At 38.8% G+C, this 22,806-nt stretch overlaps 1 protein-coding gene across 2 annotated transcripts in view; it reads right to left on the bottom strand.

Annotated features, from left to right (window-relative positions):
* Window positions 1-21,230, bottom strand: part of DCP2 (decapping mRNA 2) — a 44,330-nt gene extending 23,100 nt beyond the window's left edge. Inside the window, exons 1-5 of one of the 2 annotated variants that reach the window (XM_063706710.1) lie at window positions 20,941-21,016; window positions 16,775-16,904; window positions 11,687-11,838; window positions 5,459-5,586; window positions 4,935-5,033 (exon numbers count right to left, since the gene is read on the bottom strand). In XM_063706710.1, the coding sequence (XP_063562780.1) occupies window positions 4,935-5,033; window positions 5,459-5,586; window positions 11,687-11,838; window positions 16,775-16,782 (387 nt within the window). In that variant the 5' untranslated portion in view covers window positions 16,783-16,904; window positions 20,941-21,016. Of the gene's footprint in view, window positions 1-4,934; window positions 5,034-5,458; window positions 5,587-11,686; window positions 11,839-16,774; window positions 16,905-20,940 lie in introns of both variants that reach the window. The other variant, XM_004042359.5, reaches the window with a different exon arrangement.
* Window positions 21,231-22,806: the final 1,576 nt, after the last annotated feature.

The raw sequence follows: 22,806 nt of genomic DNA, 5'->3' as shown, positions 1-22,806 counted from the left end.
GGAAAATCACTTGAATCTGGGAGGCGGAGGCTGGGGTGCAGTGAACTGAGATCGCACCACTGCACTCCAGCCTGGGTGACAGAACAAGACTCCGTCTCAAAAAAAAAAAAAAAAGAAAAAGAAAAAGTGTAACCCAAAGAGCAGCAGTGTACAAAGACAATGAAATCCTGTCTATAATCTTCATCCTATAAGCCTACAGGAAGAGGCAGAATAAACTGACCAATAGTTGCTTTGTATTAATTCTATTAAATTATATAAGTGCACATGAAAGTCAGTTTCATTACACTAAAACATTGCTTTGCCAAATAATAAGGAACGATATATTAAATCTTGAAACCACAAGTGAACAGCTAAGTATTATTCGCTTATTCTCAAGAAAGCTGATGTTTCACCACAAATCACAACAAAAATACAATTGAGATTATTATGCCTTCGACAATATCTAGAAAACATCTTTGCCCTGTTAAATAGAACTTATAGGAGGCCACGGTATGGACTGCATTCCCACACTAGGCCCCAACAGACCTAAACAAAATGGAATTATTCATGCTAACATTCCATGTCACCAAACCAAAACTAAGTTGTTCTCCTAACCTTCAAGATATGTGGAGAAAAAGAGCTAATAGCCAAATCCCAAAACAGAGCAGTTTCAGTTAGCATGATAAGGAAGTCCCCTCTGCTTTAACCTTTAGAAGAAAACTAACTTGGAAATGCCAATGTACATTTGGTTTTTGGTTCTGCTTTCCTCAGCTCTTTTCTGTCTTTAAAGCCAACCTCCTTTGCTCAGCCATTGGAATGCTCATTTTATTTTACGGAATAAAATGTTGCGTAATTCTAAAATTGCAAATAAACCCATCGCAATCTTTAAATTTGTTGTGATTTTGTCTTTTGACAGTCCTAAATCTATTTCACCGAAAATACTATTCAGAAATAGTCAAATTAACAAAGGTGAGCCAAAAGGTCAAATAGAAGATTGGAAATTACTAACTAAGATCGCCCAAAAAAAAAGGTCTGCTAAAAAAAGGTCTGTTCTTAGCTCTCTATTGATAATTACTTACACCTTCTCCCTAAGTAGCTTGTCTGCCACTGCTGCTTTAGGCTTAGCCCACAGACCCTTCCCTGTTTGAGGATGTGTCAAATTCTGCTACAGTGTAACAAAACACCTCTAGAATGCCAATTATACTAAAATAACAACATTAATATAACTGTATGAATGCCATAATAAGCTAAATAAAAATGCTATTAGCAACTTAAAATTGTAAGCACCCATGGTAGAACTGTGTAACTTAAATGCAAGAAAAAAAAAGTGCTCAAAACATCAGCCTAAGTCTAATCAGTAGCTAGAAAATTAGAACAAAATCTTTCCTCATCTGTTAATACAAGTGGTAATGAAAAGGAAAAACGAGGCATTAATAAACTATGAAGAATGGAATAACCATCTGGTTTACAACTGGTAATGTCACTCGGTCAAGCCGTGCAGCTTCTTTTATACCGCAGCACCACCAAGTGGCAGAGGGACAAACTGCAATTCTAGCTGAATACTTTCATCATTCAAAAAAGGCCACTGCTATGGACTAAATTATGTCCCCTCACCAAAAAAATTCATATGTTGAAGCTCTAACCCCCAGTGTAACTGTATTTGGAGATAGGGCTGTGAGGAAGTAATAAAGGTCAAATGAGATCCATAAGGGCAGGGCCCTAATCTGATAGGGCTGGTGCCATTTTTACAAGAGGAAGAGACACCAGAGCTCTCTCTCTCTGCATATACACAAGAAGGGCATAAGTGTGCTCAGCAAGGTGTTAATCTATAAGTCACCTTGCTCTTAGGCTTCCCAGCGTCCAGAACCGTTGCAAAATAAATTTGTTGTTTAAGCCACTCCATCTGTGATATTTTGTTATGGTAGCCCTCACAGACTAAAACAGCAACACTTCACCCTAATCCCAAACTTTATGACAAAGTCGGTCATTTAAAAATCAAAACTCAAACTTGCCTTTAAAAATCCTAATCCAAAAATTTACTGAAATTAAAGTTCCTTAGTCAGCTATAAAAGGACATCATGAAGATCAAAAAGAATGTTTAGAGGTTAGAATTTTTATTATGAAAACGAAAAAATTCTCCCTGAAATTAAGAGACTACGGCTCTTCAGGATGCCTGTGCTTCCCTCAAACCAAGACAAAAACCTAAAATGGAACTGTTTTGTTATTCCAACCAATGTAATACCTCTTCCTGACCTGGACAACCACCTTACTGCCGTTAAGAGCAGTCTAATTCCACGTACAGAGCTACAATCAATTCCTCTAAGCAGGATACTGCTGATTTCTATTTTGTCCTTCCTTATAAGCAAGAGAACTACAAAGTTTGAGGAAATAAAAGGGAGGACTTTTACAAATGGTCCGTCTCATTTCCTACCATCTACAGAAAGAAAAGCTAAGCTCTTAGGTGATATGGCAATTCCTCACATTCTCACCAAACTGCTTCCAATTTTAAGAGTTGTGTATTAACCTTCATTTACTCATACACAACAGCTTTGTCTATAGGCTGTTGTAAATAATAGCTTGGGCAAGCTGTTCCATATCAAATTTAAAATACAGCATTTTCAATCATTTTTTGATTCTATTACAAAGTGAATAACCACTAATGGTTCTTCTATAATAAACAACCACCAGCAGTTTGTAAAAATTTTAACTATTATCCCTCATTAACAGTTACACCCAAACTTAAAGTAGGCAGTAAACACTGTTGCAGGAAATCGAGTCAAACATATACAAGGCAATGAATTCTAATGAAATATGCCACAAAATCCATACTACCATTTCAAAAAGTCTTAAATTGATCAAATCACTACCACCTTAGAATTTTTTCCTTAAAGATATTACTTCTAATGGACTTGAGTGAATCTCCTTAAAGGTCTTTATGTCTTACAGAGGTTAAGTGACTAAAGTCTCTAGGGTACTGGGTAACAAAATGTATGCTAGAACAAAAATCTTTCAACTCCTAGGCCAATTTGCTTTCCCTTATATCATACTTCCTATTAGTTCAACTTCTCAAATCTCAAGAATAATTGTGTGATACATGATAAATTGTGTGATAAATGGTAAGAAATAAGAATACGGCAAACAATCCATCGCAAGGTATTATATAATAGTGAACAGTAAAGACAATAACTGCTAGTGAAGTTCAGAGACTAACACTACTGTTTGCTAGAGCTAACTGGTAAGATTTTAAAATAGAATTTTAAGTAAAAATGAAGGCTGGGCACAGTGGCTCATGCCTGTAATCCCAGCACTTTGGGAGGCTGAGGCAGGAAGATCACTTAAGCCCAGAAGTTCAAGACCAGCCTGGGCAACACAGTGAGACCCCACCATTAAAAAAAAAAAAAAATTAGCTGGGCATGGTGGCATGCAACTGTGGTCCCAACTACTTGGGAGGCTGAGGCAGGAGGATTGCTTGAGCCCAGGCGGTCGAGACTGCAGTACACTATGATCATGTCACTGTACTCCAGCCTCAGTAACAGAGCAAGACCCTGTCTTAAAAAAAAAAAGAAAAAAAGGAATGAACTTCAAAGAACATCCATTCTAAACTTCATTTTAAGAAACTAAGGCCCAGTCAAGCACGGTGGCTTGTGTCTCTAATCCCAGCACTTTGGGAGGCCGAGGAGGAGAGATCACTTGACCTCAGAAGTTCAAACCCAGCCTGGGCAACATAGACTTTGCCTCTATAAGTAAATAAATAAATAAATAAATAAATAAATAAATAAATAAAAATTTAAAAAAACTATGATGTTGCCACTGGACAACAAAGCAAGATCCTACACCAAAAATAATTATATCTGTATGTGTGCATATACACACACACACACATAGATACACATACACACACACACGAGAGAGAGACAGAAAAGAAACTTAAGCCCTATACACAGAGTTAGTTGGTGGCGGTGGCAGTGGCAGTCCTTCAGGGAAAAGGGATTTAAGCTGGGTTTAGAAACATCTAGATAGGAGCTGAACAGAAGGAACAAGAGAGGACATTCCAGGTAGGAAAATAACAGCAAAAAAAAATTTGTGTGGTTTTTTTTTTTTTTTTTGAGACAGTGTTTCACTCTTGTTGCCCAGGCTAGAGTACAATGGTGATCTCGGCTCACCGCAACCTCTGCCTCCCGAATTCAAGAGATTCTCCTGCCTCAGCCTCTCAAGTAGCTGGGATTACAGGAATGTGCCACCACACCCAGCTAATTTTTTGTATTTTTAGTAGAGACGGGGTTTCTCCATGTTGGCCAGGCTGGTCTCGAACTCCTGACCTCAGGTGATCCGCCTGACTCGGCCTCCCATATTCAGGCGTGAGCCACCGTGCCCGGCCATAACAGCAAAAATTTAAAGGCCAAAACAAATCAATCGAGTTCAAGAGAGAGAGAATAAATTGTTTTGACTGAAAATACGATAAATTCAGAAATGGTTAAGATTTGTGTGGGGGAGAGGGGACAGAGTTTAAATACTTAAAGAATTAAACTTTATCCTATAGGCAGAGGAAAGCCTTAGTGGGTTTTCAGCAACAAATGTCAACTTCTTAGAAAAGCCCAAATTGTGCACTTGTCAGGAAGCCAAGGCTATAAACATAAAACAAGGATTTTAACAGCCAAAATGTTTTACCAATAGGAAATCTAATTCTAAAGGGAAAGGTGGGAAAAATATCAAAGAAAGGAACAAGAGATAATACAAAATGGACCATTAAAAAAAATGGGAACAGATACGAATAAATGAAAAGACATGTGGATAAAAGAATCAACAGTGATGTTAAAAAAAAAAGTAAGTTACTTCATGCACTCAAGTTCTGGAAAGGGTTAAGACAGTCCAAAGAAGTAAGTCTACATGGCTAAAAAAAATACATTCAGACCCTAATAGCCAAATATACTGTGTATCAAAATGGAATAACTTACCTCTCTAGCAGCACAATCATGAGGAGCTTCTTCTTTATTTACTTTTCCTTTTGGAAATCCCCAGCCTGATTTTGCTAGGTACCCCTGAACCAGTAGTACCTACAAAACAAGCAGAAGTAAAAATCAAACTTGCCCTCCTTTTCCATGCTCCTTTCTAAAAATCAAAGGCATTTTTCTCCTTACTTGAGGTAACTGTTATCGCCAATAATTTTACAGAGTATTTTCTTAAAGTATCTTCAGTGAGTCTGAATACATCACCACCAGTGTGAAAGCATTCTGCCCATTTAGAAAAAAAAAATGTCTTCAACAATTAAGCGACACTTTTTTGTACCGTGCCGTAACTGCAACAAGTAAAAAATCTGCAGACCTAGCATGTGGATAAAATACACAAAGCTTGGCCTTTTAGCACTAAAAATCTAAGTATATTTTAAAACCTCAATTTAGAAACACTACATCAATAACAAATTTTGTTAACAGACTAATGATCACCATTTCACTAAAAATCTTTATTTCATTACACTCACATTTTCAAGTGTCTCATCAAGAATAATTGCACCATATGTTGGTACTCCCATTTTATATTCCTTCCATTCATCCAAAACTTTTTCCACATCTTCACCTTGAGGCAGCAAAAACGGACAATGACTGAAGAGTATAAATAGTGTCAAGGAAGTTACTTTCTCCTTTAATATGGCTTCAGAAATTATATACAGAAAGAGACCCATTTAAATCAATAGTGTATTTTATGTGAAATTATTCGAATCTTCCCTCATTTAAGTGTAGCATTTTGGCCAGGCACCATGGCTCACACCTGTAACCCCAGCACTTTGGGAGGCCGAGGCAGACTGTGTTTTTGTTTTTTCTACATTTGTTTTCTCTTAAAAAGTCATTGTTAACTTTTTCATTTGTAGCCTACACACAAATCAAGTTTTTAGTACTCACAGTCCTGGATCCCTAACACAAACTAATTCTGGACCATGTAAACACCTAGAACATTTCTCGTTAAGTGAGTCAAATTCATAATGCCAGGTAGTTATAGATATTAGCATAATAACAAGAAATAGAATTACATATATAAAGTGATAGCAAGAAACAGAAGAAAATATATTGCTAAGAGAAAGAAACTATCACATCAGAAAAAGAATAAAGTGCTTAATTCTGGGAAGGAGAAGTATGAATGAGGTATGCCATTCTATACTGTTTACCACATATATATTGTTTCCATAATGAAGAACACTTTTAACAAGTTTTACTTTAAGGATTACAGAGAAAGGCAAATCAGGTATTAAGGAAAACATAGCCAGTTTCAAAGAAAATAGGCACTCCCCCCAAAACTGGGCAGTGTAAAATATTAATAGTAAAGTAAGTAAAATCCAAACCCTGAAATTATATGCTCAGACTTCCAACACTCCATGCTATCAAATGCCTCATCACTATAATACTGTTAATTTTAAAAAAGCATAGAGAAAATGATAATTTATGATAGTATCTCTCAAAATGAGGTCATACTTTTAAGGGTTCTCAATTCTTCAATAAAAATTTGTATACTGTGTTTTCATTTTGATATTACTCTAACATGCAATCTGAGCATATTTTCAATTATCTAGATGACCATATGTATCAAATACTACCACTTGATTTCAGAGACCATATTGGTACTTGTACTACTTTAATTGCTACAGGCTATTAAAAACAGAAATAAAGCTAATCTACAAATGATGCATTACAATCAAATGACATATGACATAATATAGAAACGAATGTTTCATAACAGAAAGCAGAGAAAGGTGGTGTTAGTACAAGTACACCAAACTCAAAACACCCTCAAAGAAGTCGGCATTATATTCATTCACATTGTGATGAAAAGTCTGGTTTAAAAAAAAAAAAATCACATCAAATTCATTTTATTAATTTGAATTTTACGTGTTCTACAATTCTGTAATTTAAAATTTGTTTCATAGTTGTAGTACAAATGAAATAGGTCCTCGGAGCCCAAGTCAAGTCAGCCATATATAACAACACTGTAATTTGGCCAGGTGTGATGGCTCATACCTGTAATCCTAGCACTTTGGGAGGCCAAAGCAGGAGGAATGCTTGAGCCCAGGAGTTCAAGACCAGCCTGGGCAACATAGTAAGACCCTGTCCCTACAATTTTTTTTTTAAGACAAGCGCAAAGTTAATCTCAATATAATTAGTGCATGCCTTCATTTGGGGAGGGGAAAAAAAAGATGAAAGCTTGGATACAACATTAACCATTCCACGAAGCTCTATGGTTCTATAAGGGCCTGGTAAGATTCTAAAAGGTATTAAAATTCTGGCTTTACATGTTTAGTAAAATCCCTAGCAGAACTTCAGCCAAGGAGCAAATGTGGGATACTCTTGTCTGTATCCACGTTGCTGAGTGCTTACTGAAGGAAAAAAAAATCAAAGACTATGCATAATTTACAAAAGAGAAAACAGAGGCATAGACAAGTTCCACAATTTACCCAAGGATACATAGCTAGTAAGTGGCAGAGAAAGGATGCTAACTAAAAGGATGTGGCTCGAGAACGTATGCTCTTATCAAAGTATGCAGTCTTCTCTACTGCAATATCCCACATGTACCATCAACTCAACTAGCCCATAACAGAACCCATCAATTCCCTACATTTCTCATTTTCTTGTCAATGAGATGGCCAAGTAAACGATTTACATGTACAAATATATGTGCTTCTCAAACTTACCCTTTGAATTAGGCACTATTAGTAACCTTATTTTTCAGGAAGAAACTGGGATCCTCAACTGCTCATACTAGAAACCTGGGTACCATCCTTTCTTCTACTTCTCCTCAGATATCCAAATCATCACCAATCTTACCTCCTAAATAGCTTTCAAATTTGATCTCTTCTTTTCATTTCTACTACCACAGGTTTTCTCTCTCTAGTAAATTAATAAAATAGCATGTTAACTAGATTCTCAGAATCCAATCTTGCCTTCCCCCAATTCACTGTTCACACTATTTCACAGCAGTCTTGAAAAATACCCCTATAGGGAGAAATAAGCGAATGTGGGAAAACGTTAATAATGAATGAATACAGATGAAGGGTATGATGGCAGTTGTCATGTTCTTTGGCCATCTCCGAAAGCTTTTTCCCAAAATAAGTTTTTTTAATCTGTTTTTTAAAGAAATATGGCCCACAAGACCCTTATATGTTTTAGCCTCTGAATTACTCTGTAGCATCATCTCTTACCTTTCCCATTTAGTCTAAAATACAGGAACTTTTTTCATTTCCTCCGATTTTCCTCACATAAATCACTATCTCAGAGAAGGCTTCTATTCAGCTCCCGAATCTTTTTTTTTTTTTTGGAGTAATAGTTAACATTTCTTACTTACTAACATTTATTGATCACTATGCCAAGTAAACGACTTACACGTACAAATATATGTGCTTCTTAAACTTACCCTTTGAATTAGGCACTATTAATAACCTTGTCAGGAAGAAACTGGGATCCCCATCTAAGACGAATTAAATAACCTACCCAAGGTTTTCGAGTGGCCAAGATGGGAATCAAACTCACAGCCTCCAAATCGTAAGTGGGTATCCCTCTTCTGTTCCCACTGAACACGGTGCTTCTGTATCACATCCTACCACACTGCACTGTAATCATTTCCTTTCCTGTCTTTTCTCATCTTCTTGAAGATATTGAGTTTACTCTCTTCACTGCATAAGGCCTGGCACAGAGTAACCATGAAGTTACTTAATGAAGTGTACCACATTAAACATTCCTTCTCCATGTAGCTATTCTTAGTTAACTAAATGAAACATACCTAAAACAAAGGTTCTTGGTGTTTTTTAATAGCAGGCAAAGTGTAAAACTCATGTGCAAACACACACAAAATGTTATCCAAAACCCTAAAGTATGTAAAGTTGCCCTAGTAGGGCTGTAAGTCCATACAAAATGACCAAAGCAAAAGAGGACTTGGTTATCTTAGTTATGTTTCCTTAACTAGATTGTAACTCCTGAAAACCAGGCTACTAAGATTTCTCCAGAGAAACTATCACCAAGGCCTTTAACAAAGATAGTGCTCAATATATTTCTATTTCCCTCTGATTTCTCATTAACTTCTAGACATTTAATCAAACGGTTTGATCATTTCTTCCCTTGAAATCTGTCTCCCATCAGTGTTTTCTTTGTAGTCCCACTACTATGGCTCAGGGATTTATTGCCCTGAACGTCAAGTGATGTAACAGACCAACCAATAAATCTTGGATATTTTTGTTTTTTATTATTTTATTAAGACACAGTCTCGCTGTGTCACCCAGACTGGAGTGCAGTGGCGCGAACTCGGCTCACTGCAAGCTCTGCCTCCTGGGTTCACACCATTCTCCTGCCTCAGCCTCCGGAGTAGCTGGGACTACAAGCACCCACCACCACGCCCGGCTAATTTTTTGTATTTTTTTTTTTTTTTTTTAGTAGAGACGGGGTTTTACTGTGTTGGCCAGGAAGGTCTCGATCTCCTTACTTCATGATCCGCCCCCCTCGGCCTCCCAAAGTGCTGGGATTACAGGCATGAGCCACCGCACCCGGCCTTGGATACCATTTTCAAATGATCAGAGTAATATTCTTTACCATTGCTCAAAAATGTGCTATGGTTAACAGTTAACTATTACAGAACAAACACTGTTTCATCCATTTTCTACAGAGCCCTAAGGATTCCTTACTTCATGAGGCTAAAGGAAAGTGACAGGCAGCTGAGAATGAGGGTATTTCAGCTCACCTATCCCTACTCCAACTCTAGTTCTAGTACACGAACTTGTGGGTACAAATCCATTAAACATACACGTCATGGTCAAAAACAATAACCTGGCCAGGTGCGGTAGCACCTATAATCCCAGCTACTTGGGAAAAATGCGGGAAGACTGCTTAAGCCCAGAAATTCAAGCCAGACTGGGCAACAAGGCAAGACCTTATCTCAAAAAAGGAGAGAAAAAAAAAAGACCTATGGAATAAAAATCAGGTTGGGCAGTTGCTCACACCTGTAATCCCAGCACTTTGGGAGGCCAAGGCAGGTGGATCACTTGAGGGCAGGAGTTTGAGACCAGCCTGGCAAAACCCCATCTCTACTAAAAATACAAAAAAAAAAAAAAAAAGGCAGCCAGGTGTGGTGGCTTGCACCTGTAGTCCCAGCTACTCAGGAGGCTTGAAGCATGAAAATCACTTGAACCCTGCAGGTGGAGGCTGCAGTGAGTCAAGATCACACCACCACACTCCAGCCTGGTCAACAAAGTGAGGCTGTCTCGGTTTGTCGGGGGGGGGGAGGGGAATAAAAATCAAAGTGCTTTGGCTCAAGATTTAAGAACCCATACGATCCCATCATCACCTCATGTGACTTTCCAACCATATCTCCTATTATGGCCATGAGAGGACGCTGTTCAATGCAAACTAGTTTATTTATTGAGCTATCCTTTTTCAAATCTCCAATTTTTCTTTACCTTAAACACATTCCCCACTTCTACTGAGAAAATCCTATATTCCCTTATAAATATAGCTTACCCTAAAATATTTCCACTTTTTTTTTTCAAATTCTAAAAACATGTACTATCAGGACCATTAGCAATTACTCAATTATTTGCTTATGACATAGCTTCTTTTATAATGTTGAATATTCATGTGAATCTTTTATAACTAATAAATCACAACAAGTTTCTGCCTGATATGTACATGGGGAAAGAAGCTTCTCTGAAGGCAAAGATGACTTTTTTCCTTGAGACGGAATCTCACTGTGCCACCCAGGCTGGAGTGCAGTGGTGCCATCTCAGCTCACTGTAACCTGCACCTCCCAGGCTCAAGAGACCCTCCTGCCTCAGCCTCCCGAGTAGACTGGACCATAGGTGAGCGCCACCATGCCCAGGTAACTGTTTTTGTACTTTTGGTAGAGATGAGGTTTCGCCACGATGCCCAGGCCGGTCTCAAAACTCCTGAGTTCTGGCAATCCACCAGTCTCGGCCTCTCAAAAGTACTGGGATTACAGGTGTGAGCCACTGCACTCACCAAGGGCTTCTTTGTATTTGCCACACAACTGAAAACACTGCTTCAAACATAGTAAACATTCAATAATTATTTAATAAATGTCACTGGGCACAGCGGCTCACACCTCTAATCCCAGCACTTTAGGAGGCCAAGGTAGGAGGATCACTTGAGGCCAGGAGTTCAAGACCAGCCTCGGCAACAAAGAGAGACCCCCATTTTTAGAAAACATAAAAAGAAAATTAGCAGGAACGGTAGCACATGCCTGCAGTCACAGCTACTCGAGAGGCTAGGGAGGATTGCTTAAGCAGGAGCTCGAGAATACAGTAAGCTAGGATCACATTACTGCACTTCAGCCTGAGCAACAGAATAAGATACTGTCTCTTAAAAAAAAAAGAAAAAAAATTCTAAATAAATCAGAAAGGCAGTAATCTGATTAAAAGATCATCTGGTTACATGCAGCAGCAAGAGTAAAGTTCTACAAACAGGCTAGCTATGCATGGGAAAAAAATAAAATTTAATCAGTGTACATTTTAGGGCATCCTCTATGATTATTATGAGTATTAATGATTATGATTATTAATATGATTATTACTAAATTGTGTCTATTTGTTTGACAAATTTAACAATCAAGTATGTTTTTCTCTAATAGTTTTAAAATCTGAAAAGACAAGCAAAAAGAAATTTGTGCTAAAATATATTGCTAACAAGAAAGTCAGTCATTATAGTAATAAAAAGGATATCAGCTTTAGCAAAGTCTCTTATCCCACACTGAGGTAATCCTGGTGTGTTCTGCATGTAGAAATCCAAGTAAAACCAATGGGCAAGTTCAATCTGAAAACACACTCGGATTGCATTGTCTCTTTCCTCGCTGGGAATATGCAAAATAAATCGGCTGTCAAAAACAAAACACATACAAAAATTACATTTACAAACTATAACGATTTATCTTAAGCTATTTAAGTGCTTCATACCTGACCCAACTCAGAAAAGGGACCAAGAGCAGTACTGTTCAAGGAAGCAATTAATATTTGAGAGAAATACTATAGGGAAGATGAGTCTTAGAGAGGAGACACCCCATGTATCTCATTTTTCATACAGTTTGTTCTGAGCCTGTGTACCCTCTGTTCACAAGTACAGAGATCAGCTTAAGAGCTCACTAACAACAAAAGTGAGCAAGAAAACCTCCACTTCCTCCCATGTCTGGCAACATTTCCAAGAATACAGGTAAATATATTCATACAATTTTAAAATGTTTGCTATTACATAATCTTCACATACAAAATATTGCCAAGAAATATTGGAAAAGAAACCAATATTCTGTTGCTCATTAATATACTAGACTTCCCAAAGAGCCTCACCTGCACAGCCTCAAACTTTCAAATATACTCACTTTTCAAAACCCTAAATTGTCTTTTCCATGTACATTGGGGAAAGGAAAGACATATTTCTTTTACATATAAATATACATTTATATTAATATACACTAATATTGCATGTACACATATGTAATTAGGATAATGAACCCCTTTATTATCAAACATACAAGTTAAAATTCATCAATCTAAGTGAATGTTGTAATTCAGAGCAGTCATTAAGCAGCTATCACTTATTTTTTCCAATGTTAAGCATTTTTGGTAATCCTTTTTCCCAGTAACCATTAGAGACAGAGTCAAGTCCACTGGTTTTTAGAGTCATTTTTTAAAATTAAAAATAGTACCACCCAGTTTGATCACTTGTTTAATGACTATCATAGTAAATAATTCTTGGCTGTTTCCAAGTTTCAAATAAGCAGAAGAATACTCTTCTCCAATTACAAGAGGACCTTCTCAACAAAGGAATTTAAAAATTAGCCAGATATGGTGGCATGCATCTGTAGTCCTAGCTACTTGGGAGGCTAAGGCAGGAGGATCACTTGAGCCAAGGTGTTCAAGGCTGCAGTGGGCTATGATCATGTCACTACACTCCAGCCTGGGTGACAAGATACTGTCTCAAATATATATATATATATATATTTTTAAATTAAGAAATAAAAACAACACTGCAACACTGGAGTAGCAAAAGGCATTTTAATCAAGTTTTTAGAGATTGCAATTTGGGAGACACAAGTCTACCAAGCAGCTAAATCATGTTCCATTCAGGCAAGGTTAGGCAGAGCTTTTAAGGGCTACTATAAATTTACGTATCTGGAAGGTTTTAGCACTGTCCATGATAAATGATGGCTGGTTGTCAGCTCAGGATGTCTCTAGTCAATGATCAATATAGTTGGGTATGGTTATCTCTCCAGGAGGTTGATCAGGCCCAGTATATACAACTCAAGTCAAATGCAGCTAGTTTTACACTTTGGCCCAGTTCAGCAGGTGAAACTCCATCTAGATGTGTATGTGAGTAGGATCCAACTCCTTATGCCCTCCTGGCTCCTTTTTGGATATTCTGACATAATCATCTCCATTGTGAATTTTCTTTTCACAATTCAGATCCATCAGTTTCATTTTGGATTTTTTTCCCCCATAATTCAGATTCATCAGTTTCGTCTTCAAGACTTCTAGTCTTCTGATCTGTTCTAGTCTGGATCAGCTGTCCTCTACATCTGGTACACATCTGTCAACTCTACACTGCCCTTTCACAAGCATCCTATAGTTCCCTGTGCCTTTATCCCACAAAGGTCATGTGTCTTGTCTTTTTGTTTTCATCCTCCTTAATTCACTTCCTTGTTTTCATGGAGTACATCCTCACATATCCTGTGAAGGAAGGATGCAAAGGGGAGGTAAATACTATATTTTAAGATACTACACAGCTAAAATGGCTTTATCCTCATACTTGATAATTTGGGTAAAGAATTCTAAGTTGGAAATGATTTTCTTTCAGAATTTTCAACAGTGTTCTCTCATTCCAACTTCCAATTTTGATATTGAGAAGATTGAAGCCATTCAGATTTTTTTTCTTTTTACTTCTAATTTGTGCCAAGGACAAAAGCCATTCAGATTCTTAATGTTTTGTATATGATCTTTTCTTTTTCCCAGTCTGGATGCTTCTAATATCTTCCTTCCATCCCCAGTGTTGTGAAATTTTGCAGTGTCTATTTTTGATCCACTACACTGTCATTCCATAGACTATACGTACTTGGAAACTCATATCCTTCAGTGCTGAAAGGTCTCGTAAGTCAATCCTACTGTGAGTCTTTATGTTTCTATACTGCCTTGCCAGGCATGGTAGTACATGCCTGAAATTCCAGCAACTCAAGCCAAGGAGTTCAAATTCAGCCTGGTCAACAATGCAAGACCCCATCTCTATTTTTTTAAAAAAAATACCCCCCATATCAATTACATTAATTTTGCTTTTCATTTTTCCCAGTTCTCCTCAGCCTGCTCTGTTGAAATGCTGAAATTTTAACTGTCAGAGGCAACCGTAATATTGCCTTAGGGACTTGTGGGGAAGGGGAGGGGAATTATTCAGCGTAGTGTTTTAACTTTCAGAACCAAGTAATCTATTTTCTCTATGTAAGAAATGTGCTTGTCTTACTTGAAGAGAAACCCAAACTTCATCAGTTTTTGGTAACATCTTGGTTTTTGAAGGAACTTCAATCTGTAATTGGCATTCAGAATGCCCTTGGCATGGCAGTCTGTGTGATGGCATTTAAGACCTGTGAAATCCTTGAACCCAACTTGATTAACCAACACTGATAACCACCACCTTTATCCTTTAAAGTCTGCTTTATCTGTACTTTAAAAAATCAAAAACCCTCAAGTGTAAGACCCAGCTCCCTATCTACTCACATAAAGAAGCGTATTAATGAATAAACCTCTCAAATGTCTCATCATTAATATAAAAAGGCATCCAAAAATCACCTACCATCTAAGGAAAATGTGAAGCATGACAAGAAAGTTTTTTAACTGACCCTGAAGAAAACATAATTGAGGAACCAGAAGAAAACAGGAGTGAGGGTTGAAAGATGGAATTATTATCTTAAAAGAAATTTAAAAGAGTATTCCTTTTTCAGAGCAACTGTATTTTTCTTTAAATGTACAGTAACTAAGTAAGAGCCCTCGGGGGGAAAAAAACTATTATTACTATAACCAACGGAAGCAGTGGAAGGTAGTATTAAGGATATCACCTAGACACTGGTACTCAAAATGTGGACGCTAGACCATGTGGGAACTAAGTGTGAAAAAAGAAACAGGTATTTTAGACATTAAAAGACTCAGTTTACTTCCTAATGAATCCCCTCAAAGAAATTAACTTAAAACGCACACAAGCAAAACAAGAATGAAAACCAAGAAAGGATAAAACATGATATTCAAGAAAGTACCACCTCAGAGAGTTGTGAAAGTGAATTCTAGTATTCTAGTTGCTAGGCAAGTCTGAGGAGCAACGAGTCCAGACTGGATTAGGAGGATGGAGGTCCCCAAGAGCGCAGTCTAAAGGGAAAAAAGGATTCTGTTGAAAGTATGATTGAGGATAAAATAAGGAAGTGGATGAGAAGGGTTGAAAAAAGCAGCCAGAAACTTTGGACATATTAGAGAGGAGTACATGTACAACAGAATCATAGTCCAAATGTGAAGCAAAAACACCAAAGTTAGAACAGAAAGCCAACTGTCCCCTCCCCTCAAAAAAATGGATTTCAAGAATAGCCAGAAGGGGCCTGGCATGGTGGCTCCCGCCTGTAATCCCAGCACTTTGGGAGGCCAAGGCAGGCGGATCACCTGAGGTCAGGAGTTCAAGACCAGCCTGGCTAACACATGGCGAAACCCCGTCTCCACTAAAAATATAAAAAATGGTGTGGTGGAGGGTGCCTGTAATCCCAGCTACTCGGGAGGATGAGGCAGGAGAATCCCTTGAACCCAGGAGACACGGGTTGCAGTGAGCTGAGACCACGTCACTGCCTCCAGCCTGGGCAAACGAGCGAGACTCCATCTCAAAAACAAACAAACAAAAAGGCTAGAAGGAATCAATAGTAACAAAAGCATAGGCCGGGCGCGGTGGCTCACGCCTGTAATCCCAGCACTTTGGGAGGCCGAGGTGGGCGGATCACGAGGTCAGGAGATCGAGACCACGGTGAAACCCCATCTCTACTAAAAATACAAAAAATTAGCCGGGCGCAGTGGCGGGCGCCTGTAGTCCCAGCTACTCGGGAGGCTGAGGCAGGAGAATGGCGTGAACCCGGGAGGCGGGGCTTGCAGTGAGCCGAGATTGCACCACTGCACTCCAGCCTGGGCGACACAGCGAGACTCCGTCTCAAAAAAAAAAAAAAAAAAAAACAAAAGCATATATTTCTTTCCCCAAAGAAAAAACTAAATGGTACCATCATTTTGACCAATTTGTAGGATATAAGAACAGAGAATTCATTCAGATATTCTGCAAGACACTTACAAAGGGCTCCTGACTATGCCCCGATGGAAAAGAAACTAGCCGCTGAAGACTTGCCTCTATTGTAAAAACTATATATCTATTTACACTGTATTATTATTGTTCAGCTTTTACAATCAACAAATAGCACAAAATATAACAGACTTAAATTTACAAAATAGAATATAAATATTATCAATCCTAATTTTTTAAAGGTTATTCTGGATAGAAGCCGAGGGAATAGGCAAGAAAAAATGAGGCACTAATCATCTCACCATATCAGAGACTCAAGAAATACTGTAAGTTCGTAAAACAAATATAATTTTAAGTATATTAAAGTCACAAAGGGGCCAGCATGGTAGTTCACACCTGTAATCTCAACACTTTGGGAGGTTGAGGCAGGAGGATTGCTTGAGGCTACAAGTAAGTTTGAGACCAGGCTGGGCAAAGATCCCATCTCTACCAAAAAAAAATGTATTTAATACCTGGGCATGGTGGTACATGCCTATAGTCCTAGCTACTCAGGAGGCTGAGCCAAATGGATAGCTTGAGTCCAGGAGTTGGAAGTTGCAGTGAGCTATTATCATGCCTGAGCAATGGAGCAAGACCCTGTCTCTAAAAAAAAAAATCATAAAGTCACAAAGGTAAACAATGGAACAATTTAAAATACTGATAGAGACATACTGGAAGTAGGATGGGGGCAATAGTGGGTGTGGTAAACTGAACTCTCATCTAGTATCTACAAAATTGAACCAAATCCCCAATTCAATATAGAAAGTTGATAAAACAAGAAACTGGCACAAGTATATTTTAAAATATGAGGTATCCACCAGAAGAACTCAAAACAAAACAAGTAAAAGTCAATGCCTCAACAGGAATAGAAAACGGTAGGGTAAGAAACTAAGACTGTTGCCTGTCATTTATAAATCGGTCTGTACTCTAATTTTCAAAACCATGTACATGATTACATATTTTTAATAGTAAAAAGTTGACTTAAGTTTATAAGAGCTGATGTATGAAAATTAAACATTTAATGCGTTCATTCTGTGAATGCTTTTGATCTGTTTTAAAGGTTCAAAAGTACGTGTACATATGTGTATGTATGTGTATATAGTAATAGCTGAAATAAAATGCTTTCCACTACAATTTGTTACGGAAAAAACTGCACCACATGAAATGTTATTTTCTCAATGTTCCTACAAACAGGACATTACCACAAGGATTGCAATTAGTAGAAAAATGTTCCAGTTGAATTCAACACTAACATGGCTAGCTGAAGATGAGCACAAATTATTTAATTAACCTACGCTATCACCAAAATAGCAGCAACACTAGTTGCCAGAAAATACCTTTCTCCTTTTAACACTAGTGTGTCCTTACTATACCCAACTCTTAAAAAGGGCTTTAAAAAAATTCCAAGCATTTATTTGAATCAACCAACTTTTCAGTTTCTACTTTCAAAACATGCTTTTCAATTCTTTAATAAGCTAGTTTAAACAGTATTGAAAAACTCTGTATTTGAGTTTTAATATCAAAAATCATGGTTCATCAAAAACAAGTTATCACCATAAAATGCTGCAGATTCACCTTTACACATACATTTTAAATTATAAAGCAGTTTTTGTTCACTAGAATATTTTAAGACCAAACTCTTCCCTTCCTCTCCTCTAATTCTACTCCACTCAAAGTAACCAGTGTTATTAGTTTGGCGCATATTCTTTTGGCATACGAATACATACACCCCTTCCCCACCCACACACACACTTAAAAATTTGTTTTCACAAAAGGCACCAAGGGACTAAATAAGTATTTCACTCAGTATACTGTGTACATCTTTTCAACACACAAATATTTTCCCTCAGTTTACTGTGTGCTAATTGCCTGAGGAACTTGGAATGGCTGCACAATATTCCAATAAATACAATGTTACATACTAAAGCATCTGCCTTAGGTTATGAGCAGTCTAATGGTTACAAAGTCACATTTTGAAAATTTAAGTCTGCTGCTCTCCACATCAAAAGGCAAGATTTAACAGAAACATGTAATTTATCAAAAAACAAAGTAACACAAAAGAAAACTTCCTATATACACTAATAATAAGCAACAGAATTAGGGCAAAAAATGAAGGGAGTAAAAACAAGCACCTAGATTGAATTCATAAATCAAGACGTACATAAAAGAGAGCAAAGAAGTTCAGAAAAATTAACCTCAAATTAAGCTTTATTTTTACAGAAGTTTACCAAATTCTAAGCGTAAAAAAGTTTTAGTCTACAATCAAAAGCTTGAATCAGTAACATTAAAAATCTTTCAATTAATCAAAGCTATAAATATTAACTTGAAAATGGCATTTATTTTAAAATCTGAAGTTTTGAGAAATGTTTATTTGGTTTCATTATTACAGCCAGCCGTAATTTTTAAATATATCATATCCTTATTTATACAGCCAAAAACAGTAACTGCAAAAAGAAATTTCTTGAAAGGAAAAAAATGTTACTCCATTCAAAAATATTTGTTTAACAGCTTAAATACACTCACTGGAAAACCAACTATCTTTAACACTTGACAGGTGCTTAACATATTGTTTACAAAATACAACGTAATTATTTTGTGAATAGGTTCCATACATAAAATCGTTAACAGCTGACATCACTTATTTAAATGATGTAATCCTAGCTAATATGCAAATTAACCCCCATACTAGTAGGAAGACTAGCTCTGATGTCTGTAAAATGTTTAATATTACCACATCTTTTTCTAAATCAACTCTTAACCCTATTAACACACAGCTAATTACTGATCACCTTTCTAAATACTTATCTTCAATTTTCTTCTAACTATAAAATGCATAAAAAATATTGGAAACAAAAAATAAAGATCACAATCTCATAATCCCACTATTGGTTGATGTGCGTCTAGTCATTTATCCACATACACATTTCAAATTCAGTTTCTTTTTCCTTTTTTTTTTTTTTTTATTTGGGACAAGAAACTAAGTGCCTTTTCAGTGGTTCATTTCAATCTACCATACTTCAAAAATTATAAATCTACCATCACCAAAGAAGTACAACGCCATTTGTATTAGTTGCAAAATTAAGCTATTTACTTTTCTGTATGTACTTTTGTGAGGTTTAAAACGTTAGGCTTATTACTTCTCCTTGGTATGAGAGAAAAAGCACAGGCACTGGAAAGAAAAAGGAATAGGTGTGAAATCTTGATTTTGTGAATTAGGATGAATGTGACCTTATGTAAATTACAAAGTTCCTGAATCTGTTTGCGCAGATGAAAATGGAAATATACTAACTGCACCTACGAAACAGGGCTGACTGAGGATTAAATAAAACAATACATGTAAAGGTAGTGCCTGGTGCACAGTAGAAACTCCAGGCCGGGCGCGGTGGCTCACGCCTGTAATCCCAGCACTTTGGGAGGCCGAGGCGGGTGGATCACGAGGTCAGGAGTTCGAGACCAGCACGGCCAAGATGGTGAAATCCCGTCTCTACTAAAAATACAAAAATTAGCCGGGTGTGGTGGCGGGTGCCTGTAATCCCAGCTGCTCGGGAGGCTGAGGCAGAGACTCGTTTGAATCCGGAAGGCAGAGGTTGCAGTGAGCCAAGACCGCACCACTGCACACCAGCCTGGGCAAAAGAAAGAGGCTCCGTCTCAAAAAATAAAAACAAAAAACAAAAAACTCCACAAACACCAGTTCTTTACTTTCCATTAAAAAAAAAACTGCATGAAGGAGATACAACTACTAAAAGCCTGCCTTTTAAAACAAACACAGTAACTGTGAACGAAAAGGTGTTATCACTTGTAATCACAATCCACACACACTTGGCGACAACTCCGGGTATCATTGCACCCCAAATTTTACCTTCGGAAAATAAGTATTTTTAAGTATCCTACACGTGTTTGGCTATCTGAAATCAGAGTTGACAAGGGGGAAGAATGCAGAAAATTTCTCATGTGAAGTATACACCCTGAGTTAAAACCCCGCGGTTGAAAATTTCCTTTAAAATAGGATAATTAAGGATAAAAAGAAAAGCAGCGCTACACTTTTTCCCTCTCTCCCCCAAAGACAAGTCCAGGCATGAGAAAAAAAAGTAATTCCTTACAGGAATTTACAGAGAACGCCACGGACAAATAACACGCAGGCGTCAGAATAAGTCCGAAAATTTGCTCCTTGCGCAGGTCCGCGTACCTGGGATCCTAAGGCTTAAATTACTACCCTGGGGTCTTCCTTCAGAATCGGTCAATGAGACACAGGGAGGAGGGGGTGCACGGCGTGGAAAAGTCACAGAGGCAGAAAAAACAATGGGAGAGGGAGGCGGCGGCGGCGGCGGCAAAACGCTAAGACCCAAGCTCCAGCGAAGCGGCTACGCCTGCGGGAAAACAAAATAGTTGAGTAACTTAAAAAATGAGGAAATTCCGGGTGTTCTGCGGGGAAGGACGGAGGGCCGTGAGAAACAGGGAGGCTGCGGCGGAAAGAGGGGCGGTGTCGTCGGAGAGCAGGGTCGACGATGGAGAGCGAGCAGCGGCGGGAGCGGAAAGCGAGGACATGGACGTGGGCGGGGAAGAAGACCCAGAGGCCTCTGGGGGTCGGCGAAACTGAGAAAACCCGACGGGGGCGAAAGGGGGTCGGGTAGCGCGGTACCTGCAGAGATCGTCCAGGACGCTGCCGGGAATCTCCACCCGTTTGGTCTCCATGATGAGGACCCACAGCAGGAACAGTGCATCCCGGCTCCGCGCGGCCGGGGACTGACGGTACGGCACGAGGACTCCGGCTCGCCGGAAAGCTGGCAGCCGAGGAAGCCGCGGCAGAGACTACTCCAACGGTGACGAGAAGGGGAAGGGGCGGGACCCGCTCACTTCCGTCCCGCTCCCTCAGCCTTGGACCCCAAGACTGGGCCAAGGCTCGGGGCGGAGCCCCCGGAGTCACGCCCCTGCTCGCTTGAAAGGCCCAATGGGAAGCTGAAGAATTGGGAATCTAAGCACTCTAAGCCAATGAGACGTTTGTTTATTGGTCTGCTACTTCCAATCCGTCTTCAAGCTGCTCAGTTGCTACTCAGAAAACCAACTTCCCGCCGCCTTTGGGTTGGCTACACGCATGCGCACCATTCCTCCTGCGCGCTTCTGGGAAGTTTAGAGGGGTCGGGGCTTAGGTGTAGACCCCGAGACATATATCCGGGACTTTGGCATGTTGTGTAGGACCTCGCGGTGACTAAGCTCTTTCTTCTGCAGGGCCGACCCTGAGAATCCGTACAACACAAGAGTATGCTCGCGATTCCTGTCACCAAGTATTTTGCACTTATCGCAGCCCCCACCAACTCCAGGCCAAGAGCTGTGCCTCTTTCACTACAGACCCTTGGAGAGGGTATCCATTTTGGAGGTGGCTCTCCTCTGTCCTTCCTTAGGCACCTGGTTCCAAATATGAAGACAAGGACTTTATCTCAGTATCTGGCACCTAGCAAAATCTTAGGAAATACTGATTTAAGCTGAACTCTGATCTGTATTCCACCCTCTGCACAAAGCAATCCCCACCTGCTCGTCCTTATTCATTCCTCGTCTTGCTTAATGGAGTCCAATCCATTTGGGATCTTTGGAGAAACTAGATCCATCTGTTCTTCTTCCTCTTACATCAGACCCACAGGCCCACACACACCTGCTCCGTCACAAATTTAGTCTGTTCTACCATTTAATCTCCCATCTTTTGTCTAAATTTGTCACATGTCACTGTGTACTTCAGTTTTGCATCATTTCTCCATACTACAGCAAGAGCTGCCTAACCACTGACTCTGCCTCCATTCTTGGCCTGTGCAACTGCCTACATTTTGTTTTGTTTTACTCAGATAGGAACAAGTTATCTTTTCAGTTTCTGCTGTAGGATCAAGCCAAAGTTCCTTTGGCATAAGAGGCCCGTCACCATCTATTTTGCTCCCGTTTTCCATCCTTTTTTTCCCCTCTTTCTTGGAGAATTCCTCAAATTTATCTTCCTGACAACTACAGAGTTTTTACTTATTTAGAGTTCTATTTTTTTCTTCAAATGCCCCTTTCTTGTGGTGTCATATTCTTGCTTTGTATATTTTATTTTATCCTTCTGAGGATATTAATAATAGATTTTGAAGTTTTCTTCTCCCTGAGTAGTCTTATTCCTCTCAGCTGCTTTTTGCTATTATCTTGATCTCCTCTATCCTATTAGAAGTCTCTGTAGTCCTTGACTATTCACTCACACTTAAGAGTAAGGCCTTAACCTGGAGTCAAGTGCCTTGAAAGCTAATTGGAAGCTCTCACCTTGTAGATGGTACTTGTTTCCTGAGAGCTTCACTGTAGGATGATCTGGCTGAGCTGTTGGTTGGAAACACATGGTATCAGTATCTGTACGTAATTCTTTCTGCTGATGAAATTCCCTAAAGAGAAAATGCTTCCAGGCACAGCTTCATGTATTCTGGGAGTCCAGTACAGAAGCACAGGCTGCAGTATTCCATTTGCTTTATTCAGTACTCCCAGCACAGTCCAAGTC

Source organism: Gorilla gorilla, chromosome 4 (assembly GCF_029281585.2).
Source record: "Gorilla gorilla gorilla isolate KB3781 chromosome 4, NHGRI_mGorGor1-v2.1_pri, whole genome shotgun sequence".
NCBI lineage: Eukaryota > Metazoa > Chordata > Mammalia > Primates > Hominidae > Gorilla > Gorilla gorilla.
Note: the sequence above shows the minus strand (reverse complement) of the source record. Positions and strands in the feature narration are given on the sequence as shown.